The 16,980-nt window shown below is 40.8% G+C and overlaps 1 protein-coding gene across 1 annotated transcript in view; it reads right to left on the reverse strand.

Annotated features, from left to right (window-relative positions):
* Positions 1–16,980, reverse strand: part of AKAP6 (A kinase (PRKA) anchor protein 6) — a 509,871-nt gene that overhangs the window by 292,743 nt on the left and 200,148 nt on the right. The window contains 1 exon segment of the mRNA XM_005880979.2: positions 7,529–9,289. Within this exon segment, the coding sequence (XP_005881041.1) occupies positions 7,529–9,289 (1,761 nt within the window).

Raw genomic sequence — 16,980 nt, forward strand, 5'->3', positions numbered from 1 at the left:
AAAGAAATTAATTTTTCTAAATAAAAATACACATTAAAAATAAAATTTTCACATTCATAAAACAAGCCTACTAAAATAAAGACACACATCTGAGGAGTAGAGAGTGAAGGAACCACAAAGGCATCTAAGACACTTGCCACTCGGATGCTAGCCCAGAGATCTTATCACAGCCACGGGAGTCCCTCACCTATCAGTGGACTTCGGGCTTCTGCCTTGCGCTCTGTGTGGCTCAGAGAGAAGAGAGAGGGACCTTGGGACATGATAGGAGGAGGAAACATTACTCTTCATTTGGTAAAGGTGGAATCAGAAGCAGGACGTATTCTTCCGTGTTTTACAACTTTTAGTATCAAGCCAGAATTCTTCTCACGGAGCTCCATGTGCCCTCCCTCTTATCTCAGGGTGTGGCCCATTTATACAGTCTTTCTGGCCACCTCAAGATCTCTGGCTCCTGAGTCTGTTATATCTGCCTTCAAATAAGCTTTAGTTAAAAAGAAACAAAACTTTTGTTTACTTTCAACTGTAGTCCTTTGTCTCATATTGCTTTCACAATCCAATTTCTTGAGCTATTAGGAATGATTTTCTCTCACTTCTTAATAATCTATAGTCCAGTTTCTACCTCCACTCTTTCATAAAGTCCTTTTTCTCTGAAGTCCTCGTTGACTCTTTAAAACAAATCTAAAGGTTGGTTTCTTCATTGCTCTTATTCATCTTGATCTCCCTTTTTCAAATAATGAAGCTAATATCCATCTTACTAAACATCTCTTCTCCTTTTGTTTACAAAGTACCCAAGAATCTTTCAGTCCCTTCCTAATCCTCACAACCGGGCCTTTTCTTTATTCCTGCCTCAACTTAAAATTCAGTTGTCACCCCTCTTGTCTTCTTCATCTATTCTCATTTTCTCAGGAAATTCATCTATTCTCAAGACTTTACCTGATGACAAGAGCAAAGCAGATGGGGCCTGAAGCCTGGCTCTATGACTTAGTAGCTATGCAGTTTAGGGTAAGTGATTTCAAATACCTGACTTCAGTTTCCTCTGCTCTAAAATGGGGATTCAGTAATTCATTCAACAGTTTTTACTGAGCATCTACTATGTATCAGGCACTGTTCTAGGTACATGTGATTTATTAGCAAATGAAACAGATAAATATCCCTGCCCACACAGAGCTCCTATTCTAGCAGGGAGACAAACAAAAATAATAAACATTCTAAATAAGATAATTATATAAAATAACAGAATATGATGAGAGCTATAGAAAAAAATTAAAAGATTATATCATTTAAAGGCGGTCAAGGTAGGCTTCCCTGAGAAATTATTATGAGCAAAGACCCAGAGGAGGTGAAGGAGTTGGAAATGAGGTACCTGCTGGAGAGGGTGCAGGCAGAGGGAACTGACAAGGTCCTAAGGGCCAGGGCAGGCTCTGCTTGTTCTAGGAACACCAAAGAGGCCAGTGGGGATGGAGTGAAGTGAGTACAGGGAAGAGCAGTTGGAAATAAGACCAGAGAGGAAATCAGGAAGCCAGTCCATGTAGGACCTCTGAATGTGACAGGAGCTGGTGCAAGGAGACATGATCGGATTTATGTTTTAAAAGGATCACTATGGCTGCTGTGCTGGGAAGAGACTGTGTTGGGAGCTGGATGAAGCAGAGAGGCCAGCTAGGAGGCTCCGTCGGTAATTCAGGCAGGAGGTGGTGGTGGCTAGTACCAGAGTGAGAGCTCTAGAGAGGAAGAGAGGTGGCCAATCTAAGATAGTAAAACCCACCTTGTAAAATATTATGAGAAAATAACTGCAGTTAAAGTGCCTAGTAGATGCCTGGTACAGGAAGATGTTAAATAATACACTCTTTTATTATGTTATATTTTTCAAGCAGAATAGATAATATGAAGGAGCTCAAAGCTAGAGTATGATATTAAAGGTCAGCTGACCTGGGAATTGGCAGCTGCCCTCATTGGACATCATGAAAGGAGGTTAGGCTGAGAAAGGAGCTTAATCTCCTTTCAGCCTTCACCTCACATCCCAACTTGAGGACAGTATTTCCAACTTCTGACAAAACACTTCCCTTAAACGTTTCATCACATACTCAATATCAATGAATATTTATTTTTAAAATTTACCTTACCTCCATTTCAAGCCAGTTACCAATCTAAATGTTTCCTTCGCCCTAGCCAGTTTGGCTCAATGGCTAGCTAGAGCGTCAGTCTGTGGACAGAAGGGTTCCAGGTTCGATTCCGGTCAAGGGCACGTACCTCGGTTGCAGGCTCCTCCCCAGCCTGGGCCGTGGTTGGGGGCATGCAGGAGGCAACCAATCAATGTGTTTCTTTCACATTGATATTTCTCTCTGTCTTTCCCTCTCTCCACTCACTCTAAAATCAATGGAAAAACATCCTCTGGTGAGGATTAAAAAATAATAATAATAAAAATAAATGTTTCTTTCTATTAAAGATATGCTAGTCCTACAGGTTGAAGACAGCTTCATCTTTGTAGAAAGAATTGTGAAGTAAAAGGATGTTGTCATTGGAAGTTGGTATTGTGGCCATTATCTGCTCAAAAAACATCTCTGTTTACAAAAGAAGAACTGAGGCCCAGATGCAGCATAACTAGCTATGGGCCACTCCAGGCTTTAATGACTGAGCGTGGCCCAGAACCAGTTTCCTGGAACCCTTCTCCAACAGCCCGCCCCCTCTCCCTCCATCCCCCCATCCACATGACAGCAGTCCAGATTGGCTGCCGTCTCTGGACTGGCCGCCACCACAGCTGCTTTGACCAGCTTTCCTGTGATTGGCAGTTAAGCCAATCAGACAGGCTATGGCAGGCCATGGCCTATGCTGCTTGAAGTATGCTGGCTCTGGGTTCAAATCCAGCTCTGCACTTACTAGCTGTGAGGCCATCAGCAGGTTTCCTAACTATGTTCTGCCTTAGCTTCTTTGTCTGAAAAATGCCTACTTCCCAGGACTTAAGTAGCATTCTATATATATAAAAGCCTAAGTGACCGTTATGACTGGACAACCAGATGGTAGCTATGATGCGCACTGACCACCAGGGGGCAGACGCTCAGTGCAGGAGCTGCCCCCTGGTGGTCAGTGTGCTCCCACAGCCAACCTCCCTCAGCCGACCAACCTCCTATGGTCCCTCCCCCCAGCGATTGGCCCCAATCAGGACAGGGAGAGATGGCCACAATCAGTCCCTGATAGCCGGCCAGGCTGAGGGACCCCACCCGTGCATGAACTCATGCACCGGGCCTCTAGTGACATATAAAGCTCTTAGCACAGATTCAAGCACAAAATAAGAGTCCAAGAAGCATTAGTTATTTGTGGGTTATATTACTACTCTCAGTGCCTTTCAAAGAAGTTGCCCTGGATGCCCACCCACTGAACAAATTCTAATTGCCTCAGTTTGGCCACCGGGGCCTTGCAGCAACCGGGTCTATCAAATGTATGGAAACTTCCATTGCTTTCTGATCACAGCCTTCCAGTCAGAACAGCTCGCTATGTTCCCCCATATCATGCTCATTCCCAATTCTTACCTCTGTGTTTCAGTTTATACTCTCCCTACCTGAAATACCCACCTTCCTTCTCTCTAACTTCCCAGCTCCACTGATACTATTTCTTCTCTACAATATTGCAGTATGTATATGCAGCACGTATTGATCGCTTCCTTAAGGAGGGCATGGGAGCATTTAATTATACCATGGGTTCCAGAGCAGACTGCCTGATCTCTCATCCATAAAATGGTGTTAATATTAGGGTTGTTGTGAGGATTTGACAAATAAATACTTTGTAAAAACAATTATTGATATGCTATTATTATATATTGCTATTAACTTCCCCTCTTTTTAAAATGTATCTTCATTTTCTTTCTACAGGTTATTCTGTCCATATGTACTACAGCAGTCCCCCCTTACCCATGATTTTACTCTCCATGGTTTCAGTTATCCACAGTCAAATGTAGTTCCAAAATATTAAATGGAAAATTCCAGAAATAAACAATTCATAAGCTTTAAATTGCACACTGTTCTGAGTAGCATAATGAAATCTCACTCCATCCTGCCCAGGATGTGAATCATCCCTTTGTCCAGTGTATCTACCTTGTAATACGCTACTCGTCCATTAGTCACATAGTAGCTGTCTAGGTCATCAAATTGACTGTCATGGTATCACAGTGCCCCTATTTTACTTAATAATGGCCTCAAAGCACAAGAGTAGTGATGCTGGCAATTCAGATATGCCAAAGAGAAACCCTAAATTTCTTTCTTTAGGTAAAAAGGTAAAAGTTCTCTACTTAATAATAAAGGTAAAAAAAATCATATGCTGGGTTACTAAAATTTATAGTAAGAACACATCTTCTATCCATGAGATTGGGGAGAAGGAAAAAGAAACCCATGCTTGTTTTGCTGTTGCACCTCCAACTGCAAAAGTTATGGCTCCAGTGTGTGATAAGTGCTTAGTTAATATGGAAAAAAATATGAAATTTGTGGGTAGGAGATATGAACAAAAAGCATTTTCCAATTGACAGCAATGTGTTGCAGTAGAAAACATTGAGCCTATACCAACACGCCAGCAAGAGGCCCCCTAATATGAGTGACACTAAGCCATTTACTACAAGTAAGAGATAGTTATAATAAGATAGTTTAAGAGAGAAAGACCACATTCATATAACTTTTAGAACAGTATACTATTATAATTTTTCTATTTCATTGTTAGTTATTGTTTACTTTGCCTAAGTTATAAATTAAACTTTATCATAGGTATGTATGTATAGAAAAAATGTAGTATATAGGTAGGTTCAATACTGTCTCTGATTTCATGTATCCACTAGGTGTCTTGGAACAGATCCCCTGTGGATAAGGGGAATTACTCTATACTTTTATCCAGTCTTAAATCACATCCTATAGTATAAAGCTCAGTCCTGAGGATTTTGATGTCTGTCCTCAAAGATTTCACCACATCTAATAGTTCATTCTAAAAGTACAGGTTTACCGAAAATATCAAGTCCCCATCTCAGAGCCCTTGGGTGGTACAGAGTATAGGTAGCACGGTTATTAGCCAAGGGCCTCAAAGAGGAGAAAGACTGAAGCAAAACAAAGTTTCCAAAAAATATCTGGTCTATTTCTACAGGAAGTTAACAATGGAGTTGTGGAAGCTATTCTGGAGTTAGAACAGACAAGTGAAAAAGCACTGAGGGCAACTGGAATATTCTATTCACATATTCGTGAGACATGGGTGTTTGCACAGCTACTGCTCTACTTTATTCTGTATTCCATCCACGGGGTCCCACCATTCATCAGGAGCCGTGTTAGGTTTGGGCACTACAAACAAGAATTCTATACCAGGTAGGGGTACATCAAGCTAATACATTGACAAGGGCTGTTCTCAATGACACATACTCTGTCACAGTGCAGTGATCATGTGCTTTTTCTGTCTTTGGGGAATCAGTTATGTTTACCAAAAATAGCAACACATTTTATATGAGTGGAGAGAGTTGAACTTTTTCCAGCATTACTTCCAAAAATCAGGTAAGGTAAGAAATCACTCAGATTAATTAGACTAACTTACCTCTATTTTTTCCCATATGGCTTCATAGTTGTCTTGGTGTTGAATATCTTGCATTAGCCAATGGGAAGGGTAGCGGTCGTACGCTAATTACCATGTTTCTCTTTTATTAGTGTAGATTGCTATTAACTTCCCCTCTTTTTTAAATGTACCTTCATTTTCTTTCTACAGGTTTTTCTGTCCATATGTACTACAGCAGTCCCCCCTACCCACGATTTTACTCTCCATGGTTTCAGTTATCCACAGTCAAATGTAGTCCCAAAATATTAAATGGAAAATTCCAGAAATAAACAATTCATAAGCTTTAAATTGCACACTGTTCTGAGTAGCATAATGAAATCTCACTCCATCCTGCCCAGGATGTGAATCATCCCTTTGTCCAGTGTATCTACCTTGTAATACGCTACTCGTCCATTAGTCACATAGTAGCTGTCTAGGTCATCAAATTGACTGTCATGGTATCACAGTGCCCCTATTTTACTTAATAATGGCCCCAAAGCACAAGAGTAGTGATGCTGGCAATTCAGATATGCCAAAGAGAAACCCTAAATTTCTTTCTTTAGGTAAAAAGGTAAAAGTTCTCTACTTAATAATAAAGGTAGAAAAATCATATGCTGGGTTACTAAAATTTATAGTAAGAACACATCTTCTATCCATGAGATTGGGGAGAAGGAAAAAGAAACCCATGCTTGTTTTGCTGTTGCACCTCCAACTGCAAAAGTTATGGCTCCAGTATGTTAAGTGCTTAGTTAAGATGGAAAAAAAATATGAAATTTGTGGGTAGGAGATATGAACAAAAAGCATTTTCCAATTGACAGCAATGTGTTGCAGTAGAAAACATTGAGCCTATACCAACACGCCAGCAAGAGGCCCCCTAATATGAGTGACACTAAGCCATTTACTACAAGTAAGAGATAGTTATAATAAGATAGTTTAAGAGAGAAAGACCACATTCATATAAGTTGAGCCTATACCAACACCCCAGCAAGAGACCCCCTAATATGAGTGACACTAAGCCATTTACTGCAAGTAAGAGATTGTTATAAGATAGTTTAAGAGAGAAAGACCACATTCATATAACTTTTAGAACAGTATACTATTATAATTTTTCTATTTCATTGTTAGTTATTGTTTACTTTGCCTAAGTTATAAATTAAACTTTATCATAGGTATGTATGTATGTATAGAAAAAATGTAGTATATAGGTAGGTTCAATACTGTCTCTGATTTCATGTATCCACTAGGTGTCTTGGAACAGATCCCCTGTGGATAAGGGGAATTACTCTATACTTTTATCCAGTCTTAAATCACATCCTATAGTATAAAGCTCAGTCCTGAGGATTTTGATGTCTGTCCTCAAAGATTTCACCACATCTAATAGTTCATTCTAAAAGTACAGGTTTACCGAAAATATCAAGTCCCCATCTCAGAGCCCTTGGGTGGTACAGAGTATAGGTAGCACGGTTATTAGCCAAGGGCCTCAAAGAGGAGAAAGACTGAAGCAAAACAAAGTTTCCAAAAAATATCTGGTCTATTTCTACAGGAAGTTAACAATGGAGTTGTGGAAGCTATTCTGGAGTTAGAACAGACAAGTGAAAAAGCACTGAGGGCAACTGGAATATTCTATTCACATATTCGTGAGACATGGGTGTTTGCACAGCTACTGCTCTACTTTATTCTGTATTCCATCCACGGGGTCCCACCATTCATCAGGAGCCGTGTTAGGTTTGGGCACTACAAACAAGAATTCTATACCAGGTAGGGGTACATCAAGCTAATACATTGACAAGGGCTGTTCTCAATGACACATACTCTGTCACAGTGCAGTGATCATGTGCTTTTTCTGTCTTTGGGGAATCAGTTATGTTTACCAAAAATAGCAACACATTTTATATGAGTGGAGAGAGTTGAACTTTTTCCAGCATTACTTCCAAAAATCAGGTAAGGTAAGAAATCACTCAGATTAATTAGACTAACTTACCTCTATTTTTTCCCATATGGCTTCATAGTTGTCTTGGTGTTGAATATCTTGCATAAGTTTCTGAATTAAAGCAGATTTTTTGGCAGAATGGCTCTCATTTTTCTCAGAAGACGAAGCTCTCTCTGACTTCTCATCCGTGTATTTTTTCATGCCAGAGAGAGGCATACACAGCTCCTCATCAGAAAGAATGTCACTCAGGGGCCCAGACTCAATGCTCTCCCCCAGCGAAGAGGCTATGTCACTGGATGAACTGGGAGACGCCCTGCCTAGCCTTGTACGCTTCTTCTTGACATGGTACGTTGGATAGATCTCAGAATCTGAATTCATTTCAGACAGTTCCCAGTCATCGATATTCTGAATGGTTTCTCCTCTGGGTTTTGGAGGCAGCAGCTTCGTTAAGTTTTCCAACTTCAAAGCTAATACTTCTGTCTGCTTAAGGTGAGAGGGCAGTGCCAGGTACTCGTCGGAGCCATACCAAGCCTCCACAACCTGACCATTCCTTGAGACGTGACTTGGGGAGGAGGAGTAACTTTTTTTGCTTTTGTGTTTTGAAAGAAGGGGTACCGGAGACATGAGACTGTCCGAGCCAACAGGAGATCCGCTGCTTTGAGTAAACGGTGGGGAACTGGATGTTTCTGACTGTGCTGGTAATTTGGCATTCCAACTGCTCTGAGGATACGGCTCAAGGGAGGATGTAGAAGCAGAATCGGTTTCTGGCCCCTCCACGGCCTTGGAAGTACAAGAGGGAATTCCGTTCGGCACTCTGGAGCTCCTGGTGATTTCGGTTTGCTTGCCGGAACCAGTTCCCGCTTTAGGGGTTTGGCACGGAGGCACCTCTTCTGGGCTCTTATGTGGCTTTTTAAGTCGAGGTTTCTCTTTGTGGCAGTTGTTGAGCCTTCCCAGGCTGGAGGAGATTTCTTTAATGTGACTTTTGACTGTGTTTTCAAGATTCCCGCCCCCCATCTTGTGCAGACACTCGTAGGACTGGCTGGCGGCCGAAGGGCTGCTGGGGTAGGACGCCTGCAACACCAGGCAGAGCTTGGATCTGTCAGGAGGATCCACCAGGGAAGGGGTGCTTCTGCTCATCTCGGGCTTGAGATCAACCATCGGCCTCTTTCCGTCAGCACCTCTCAGGTTATTCTTAAAAGCGTCCTCTTTAAGGAAAAGCCCTCTTTTTGGCAATGTGGGCTGTGTGGGGGAGTCCTCGTTATAATTAAAGCAATCTCTGATGGATCGCTTGGGGGTTGTGTTCTCACAGGGAAGAGGCTGTTGGTTCTTTGCTCCAGGTTGGGAGGGAGAATTGGATTCTTGCTTCGAGGTCTTAGCAAAGGACTGGGCAGTATTTGTCAGAGCTTCCACTGGAGATGACATGCCCTGCTTTGAGCCTGGTTGCTCCTCGACTGCGGGAGCCTTGTTTTCTTCACACCCACCTTTTTCATCTGCTGAGAGAGAACCTTGAGATGCCCCCTCACTCACTGCTTCGCTGCAGTTGGAAGCGATGGGGTCAGTGGCCACCGTCAGTAATCCCACACTTCGGATAAGCTCAGGGAACTCCTTCTCCATCTCACCGTAGCTCCAAGAGTCAAAGGGTTTGCTTTTGACCTGGCTCAGGTCACCCAGGCCCCCGAGCAAATCCTCACTTGGACTATAGTCAGACAGTTCAAATGCAGTAATTCCACAATCCAGAGACAAGTAATTTTGAGAGCATTTGATAGTTAGCTGTCCTGAGTCATCCACTTCCGTTAGAGAATCGAGCCGGCCCTGAAACAGACAACGGCAGTGGTTTCAGTAAATGGAACATCAATTAAACACTCAACTGCTGTTCAAATGAAATCTCAGCAGAGGCTGCTAAGAAGGTCAAAATGCATCAGTCTCCGTTGCTTCTGGTTTGGCATACAGAATGGCATATTAATCAATTATCACATTACTTTATATAATATCCTGTTCTTAAATATTCAAAGATTTTTCTTTAATCTAGAGAATAAAGCTTCGATAGAAATGGTCAAGGTCAACCCCAAAATATCCATTCTTGCCTTAATGTTCTATCTTAAAATATTGCATTGTTCAGTTAATAAACATTTTTTAAATGATGTAATAAAATTTCTGGGAACAAATCAATGTAGGAATAACATCTCCATGAGTGTCTCTTTTGCTTATTGCTATCACTCCATCACCTACCACAACTGGCTAACTCATAGTAGATGCTCAATAAGTATTTCTAAAGTGTACTAAGTCTGTCATGTGAAATATATATTCACAAATCCCAGGAAGGTGAAACATGAATTTGCATATAACAAAAGCAGTTCATGACTACCTTCTATTTCTCCCCACCCTTTCTAAGGTAAACACCCAAACTCCTGGAGAAAATTATTCAGTATCAAAACTTTATCATCTTAGTTCCCATCACTCTGCATGCATTTCTCCCCTCACCTCCTCACCCCCACCCCTGCTCCCATTTGTTTATATTAGATACCACCTCCACTGTTATTTATAATTTGGAGTAGGCCAGTTTGAAACTTCTCTATGCTAAAAAATAGTAGTACAAGCAAGTATTTTAAATTTTTTAATCTGTAATTATGCAATTAAGGTTTTTGTCTCATTACTAATGCAGTTTCTGGCATCACACAGCCAACAATTTTTCACTGATTTGTTCGGGATGAAAGGAATCCCATTATGTGAACCAGGCTGAAGGACAGCCTGGTCTAATCTAGTCCCTTAGGAGATGAAGGATGGATGGAAACGAAACTGTTACATCCACAGACCTCCGTTCTCCTGAAGGAGAAACCAGGTGAGCAAACTGAAGCTGGACCTCATGTAGCTGCTGCACCCTGTGTCCCTTCAACCAAGTTACCCCGAGTTCTGACCTCTCTATAGGTTTTTCTGTTCATTTGCTTGCTGTGTTTTGGCAATGTTTTCTTCCTTCAGACCTTCAACTTACTTTTATCTCCTACTCCCCTCACTCTCACTCTGTATCATCCAGATAAATAATAATGATGAAAGGCTTCATTTCACCTTTCTAAACCTCAGTTTCCTCCTCTCTAAATGGGGATGGTTGATTACTACTATTTCTTTTTCATTTAAATCTCCCAACAACTTTCTTCCAGTGTTGGGTCTATATTATTGTTTTATATAACCAGAGCCTGAGCCAAAAGAAGGTGCATAACTAGCAAATGTCCATACTCTGACCTTGGTACCATAATTTTCTGTGGTTCATTAGGTATTATTTTAAATGGACATACCCCCTACTCCAGTTTGTTCTCCACATTGCCACCAATTACAAACTGTTAATTCTCTGCTTAAAGTTCTTTATTAGTGTCCTCCTTTGGTACCATAATTTTCTGTGGTTCATTAGATATTGTTTTAAACGGACATACCCCCTACTCCAGTTTGTTCTCCACATTCCCACCAGAGTAAGCTTTACAAATCTGTTACTGTTAATTCTCTGCTTAAAGTTCTTTATTAGTGTCCTGCTAAGTAAACCCAAACCCTTCCAAAAACAAACATGGCTTCACTGGACCACAGTGTCTGCCTGCCTCGGGCCTTTGCACATGCTATTTCCTCTGTCAGGAAAGTTTCCCACCTAACCCTAACCCTGTAACTTATGGATTCTTACCCCCTCAGACCTCAGATTAAGTTATATTTCTTCAAAATTCCAAACCCTCACCTAAGTCAGAATCTTTCCTTAGAGACTCTTGTAAAACTATGTTGTTTTTCCTTTAAGAATTTGTCTCAATCTTTAAATAAATACTCTGTGGTTATTTCATTACCTTGTTTCTCCCACTAGTGTGTATGCACCACAACAGTATAAATCACATAGAAAATAGCTGACTCACCAGGATACCCGCAACACTTAGCATAGTGATCTGCATAGAACAAGCACTCAAGACATATCTGTTGAATAAAATTTCAGGGTGGGGGACCTTTTTTCTGCCAAGGGCCATTTGGATATTTATAACATCATTCAAGGGCCATATCAAATTATCAACTTAAAAATTAGCCTGCTATATTTAGTCAAACATTTAATTAACTCACTGCTAACGCCTTGGCAGGGCCAAACCAAATGATTTCGCGGGCCTTCTAAGGCCTAGAGGCTGGATGTTCCCCACCCCTGCAATACATGAATGAATGATGACATTTTGGAATGTATCTCTACGCCTTCATGTAACTTCTTCCTCTGATTATGTAGTTTCAGTTGACTCCAGTGATGAAAAGCCCAAGCTTCAGAGTCAAATTCTACCTCTAGCACTAGTTAGTCATGTGACCATGACCCAGTAACTTGATGTTGCTAAGCCTCATTTCCTTCATCTGTAAAAAGGGAATAATGAAAAGCCATGTCATAGCGCTGTTGTGAGAGTCAAAAGAGGTAATATATGTAAAACACAAGTCTGACACATGGATAGGTATTTAATGAATGTTCACTCATATTATTATTTTACTATTCAAGTATATTTAGGAAGAAACTTTTGTCAAAATGAGAGAGATCCTTATGGCAATTATACTGCACAAAGTGAGAAAACAGTATTAACTGCCAAAATGATCTAAATGGAATTGTGTGGCTATAATGCTGCATACCTGGACCAGGATCTTTAAATAACAAAGTCAGAAGCCAAAAATCACCAAGGAATGAGACAGCCAAATAAAGTCACACTTTATACAATTTTTAAAGAAAGTACCGTATTTTTCCGTGTATAAGACGCCCCCCAGTTTTCCAACCCCAAATTAAGAAATCAATATTTTAAACATTTTGCTGGTTTTCCTTTTAAGGCCTTCTTTTTTGGCATCTTAAGGAGTTGTTCTTCCTGTTTTCTCCACTGTATGATCATACACTAAGTAGAAGGAGGAGGTCCAAATTGTCTCCCTGCAGCTCTATTTCCATGCTCTTTTGCATAGCTGGTTACATTCAGTTTGAATCGCTTACCAGTATTTATCTTTTTATTTTTTGACATCTTTATGGGCTCAGAATGCTCTGGTCCCTGTTGCATCTGTGCACTCTCTACCTCCACCTCCAATTACGGCATCAGCTGACGTCAGTAACAATAAGGCTCATGATTGGAGAAAGCCTGTTTGACAAGATATGGGCAGCTACACACCCGCTAGGCTTCCTCCTCGGCTGACTTCTGTGTATAAGACGCCCCTCGATTTTCAGTCTAATGATTTTAGAAAAAAATAACGTCTTGTACATGAAAAAATACGGTAATGTTGGGGATTCCAATTTAAAGGAAGGTTGTGTTTTTATTTTTTTAATTTAGTGGCTTAGTATTCAGAAATTACTCCTTTTTGAAAATGTATTATAGCCGAGATGGACGGCATGGCTCAGTGGGGGTTGAGCATCGACCCATGAACCAGGAGGTCATGGTTTGATTCCCGATCAGGGCACATGCCTGAGTTGTGAGCTCGATCCCCAGTGTGAGGCATGCAGGAGGCAGCTGATCAATGATCCTCTCTCATCATTGATGTTTCTGTCTCTCTCCCTCTCCCCTCCTCTCTGAAATCAATAAAAATATATTTTTAAAAGTGTATTATAAGTGATGGGTAAGTTCCAAGCTATCCCATTAGTTGATATTTAAATTACTAACTAGTTGAAATTTGCATTATTTTCTACCCGATTTCTCATAAAGGCGCAGCACTATGGCTACTTGAGTGAGGTTAGAGAAGCATTAAGAAAAAGTGTTTCTATGATGGGTAGAGAAATAGGAATTTGAGAGTTCGGGTAAAACTTAGACACTGAAAGTGTCAGCCACCTGTTTCTGGACAGGCTTGGGACACAGTAGCCCTGGGAAAGCTTTGGTCCCCATTTTCATGGTCATAGAACCTAAAGATCAGGCATACTGTCTAGCTAGAAAATAAGGGGCACTCATGAGACTACATATCAGAGAATAGGGTATGGCTCCCTTTTCCTAGGTCTTCCCCTGAAGACCCCTTCCCTACCCAGTCCTTTGTTTGGAAAACAAAATACTGCACTCAAAAACACTAATGCTCCAAGGTAAACCCTCTCCCATCCTGTTCCCGCCCAGGCCAACTATTTCTGTGCATGGTGGATTGTCACTCATGGGTAACTATTTTTAATTCAGACTGCATTTTTAATGTGAAAAAAATCCCTCCCTGAAAAACAAAACAAACAAAAAAACAGCACATGGCATATCTATTTCATATCCTAAAGACCAAGTGACAACCATCTACCTATATTTATTTAACCCAGTTGGTTATTAAAGAGCATTTTTCAAAAGTATTGTTACAGATTTCATCATGCAGAAGCAATTTTTTTAAAAAACAAAGTTCTCAGAAGTTTCTGAGAGCAGATCAATAATTAATAAGTTTCATCTCTTAAAATATTGCTTAGTTATACCAAAGTATGTAGTCCTATTGCTTTCTTCTGGACCACATTCCCAGATAGTTTTCTAAAGCATGTAAGTAATGAAGTTTCAGGTGGATATGGAGGTAGGGTAACAGTGCCCATTGCTTTTACTATCCTTTTTTATTTCAGAAATATCGCATATAATTGTGTAGTGTCATTAGCTTGCCATGGCTGCCTAGCAATGTCTAAATTCAAATATACCTCCATTTAATATGTCATGAAGCAGTTTCTCGGATGAAGGTTATGTTTTATGCAGACAGTAACTTATTCACTTTATTGATGGGTAATTTATTCACTTTATTGTTGTTAATAATTAGCACTACCTGTGTGACTTTATCTCTCTCAATCTCAGTCCTCTCATCTGTAAGATGGATGCAATAATATCACCTACTAAATAAGAATAACAGCACCTGTCATCCCAGGAATCTCATATAATTTTGAATGTGATTCCTAACATGTGTTATTCTTCTTTGAATGATTAGTACCTTATATGTAATAGAAAATTGATAAATATTTAGGGAAAATAGAAAGGAAAGCAGGAAGGAAAGAAGGGAGGGAAGACAGGATAGAGGGGGAGAAGAATTATTATTACAACAGAGAACAGTTAAAAGCTGGTTTTGTTTGTTTTATTTAATTATTCCTAAATTTATATCCTATTTCCCTACAAAGCATTCACTTAACCTCTGTTAAACTCAGTTTTTCCATCTATAAACTGCAGCTATTTTTAATATCCCTTACCCTTAATAAATTTTAAAAAATGCTTATCACAGTAACTAAAATACAGAACATTTCAGTATAATAGATTATTACACAACTAGAGGCCCAATGCACGAAATTCGTGCAAGAGTAGGCCTTCCTTCCCTTGGCTGCCGGCACCAGCTTCCCTCTGGCACCCAGGACCCAGGCTTCCCTTCAGCCGCTGGCAGCCACCTGGGACCCTGGCTTCCCTCGCAGCCCAGGCATCATCCAGAAGGTCGTCTGGAAGGACATCCATAAGGATGCCCAGTCTAATTAGTATATTGTGCTTTTATTGTTATAGACTAGAGGCCCAATGCATGAAATTCATGCAAGGGGCTTGGCCCTCACAGCCACGGCTTCATCCGGAAGGTTGTCGGATGGTTGTTCTGCTCTTCGGTCTAATTAGCTTACTAGAGGCCCATCTATATATATAAAAAGCCAGCAACCAGAAAGAACATCATAACGACCAGAATGACCAGTCACCATGACGTCCACTGCGGCCAGTGAAACTCCCGCGACCCTCCTCCCAGTTGGCCCCGCCCCTGATCAGCCTCTCCCACCCCCCTAGAAGGCCTCCTGCATTGAGCGTCTGTCCCCTGGTGGTCAGTGAGTGTCATAGCGACTGGTTGTTTCACCGGTTGTTCCACTGTTTGGTCAATTTGCAAATTAGTCTTTTATTATATAGGATTAGCTCTTTATTATATAGGAAGGTGATTTTTACTCTAAAGTGTTTTTCATTTGTTTGGTTGGTTTTGTTTTAGTAAGGTGTTTGCCAATTTGCTTACAAGATATAGTCTGCTCTATATTTAAGTTAAAAAATCATATGTTTTGTTTTAGCCAGGACAGGAAGAGAGAGAACTTGCCACTTTCTTCTCGACTTTCAAATTTACTCTTTAATGTGGTTTGAAACTCAACCAATTTCCAAGAAGGGCAAATGCATTCGCCTTTATTGGAAAAACATCTACTATTCTAGTTTATCAGCATGTTTTATGCCATTTCCCTCTTCATTCTATAAATCTTTCACAGCTGAATTTATTCTGATAAATTCAAGAATTTTATTCTAATTCCCTTCCAGTTTCCCACAATTCCGGTATGCTGACAGAAACAAATAAAACTAAGCAGTCTTTAAAATGTTCTCATGGAGTCACACTAAAAACACAAACAAATAGGATCAGGAATCCACAGCTTCGGGAAAGATGACAATGGAGACATTGTTTTAATTCATAGAAAAATATCCACAAAGCAGATGGCTAAGAATTCACTGTTCCTTTATCCCTCATATAGCATATTGTTACAAGACTAAACACTGACTTTAAACATGCAAATGTATGAAATTGCTTCCAATTAAATCTGTAAAAAATTGCAGAGCTCATATTGTGAAAACCTTAATACTACTTACTTGCAACATAACTGTGAAAATAGCAGCCTGTACCTGTACCTCAATTGCTTTTCATCATTCTTGGAATACTACTTCACTAATGATATGCATTCAAATATATGCATGGTAAACGTATTCCACAAAACTAACAACAATATAACAATATATCCACAGCTCCACAACAAGGGTTGGCAATCAGTAAATGGTTATTAAATGAATAAACAAATATGTAACATAAACTGGTTTGACTCGGTGATTTCTAATGTCCCTCTAGTAGTAGAAAGTGGGCAGATCTGATGACTGTTCAATGGATGCTGGGCAGAGCCAGCAGAACACATGGGGAGGAACAAAGAAAGAATGCATAGGTCAGGGATGCCAGGTAGATATCTAAGGAAAGATCTCTTCAGCATTTAGACAAACCTTTCCCATCTATGATCTTCACCTCATTATCATTCATCTCATAGGTACCAGATTTAGGGCAGAGTGTGCCAGTAGGAATTCTTCATAGTCTCCCATAAGCACAAGAGTATCTACTTCAGCCCTGACCGGTTTGGCTCAGTGGATAGAGCGTCGGCCTGGGGACTGAAGGGTCCCGGGTTCAATTCCGGTCAAGGGCATGTACCTTGGTTGTGGGCACATCCCTGGTAGGGTGTGTGCAGGAGGCAGCTGATCGATGTTTCTCTCTCATCGATGTTTCTAACTCTCTGTCCCTCTCCCTTCCTCTCTGTAAAAAATCAATAAAATATTAAAAAAAAAAGAGTATCTACTTCAGAGGGATGGCATCTGGGGACTGACACCCCATCTATATATATAAAAAGCCAGCGACCAGAACGTCGTAACGACCAGAATGACCAGTCACCATGACGTCCACTGCGGCCAGCGAAACTCCCGCGACCCTCCTCCCAGTTGGCCCCACCCCTGATCAGCCTCTCCCACCCCAATCGAGGGTGGGGCCACCGGCCAACCCCCCCACCACGGCCC

The sequence above is a fragment of the Myotis brandtii genome, unplaced genomic scaffold, assembly GCF_000412655.1.
Source record: "Myotis brandtii unplaced genomic scaffold, ASM41265v1 scaffold667, whole genome shotgun sequence".
Lineage (NCBI taxonomy): Eukaryota > Metazoa > Chordata > Mammalia > Chiroptera > Vespertilionidae > Myotis > Myotis brandtii.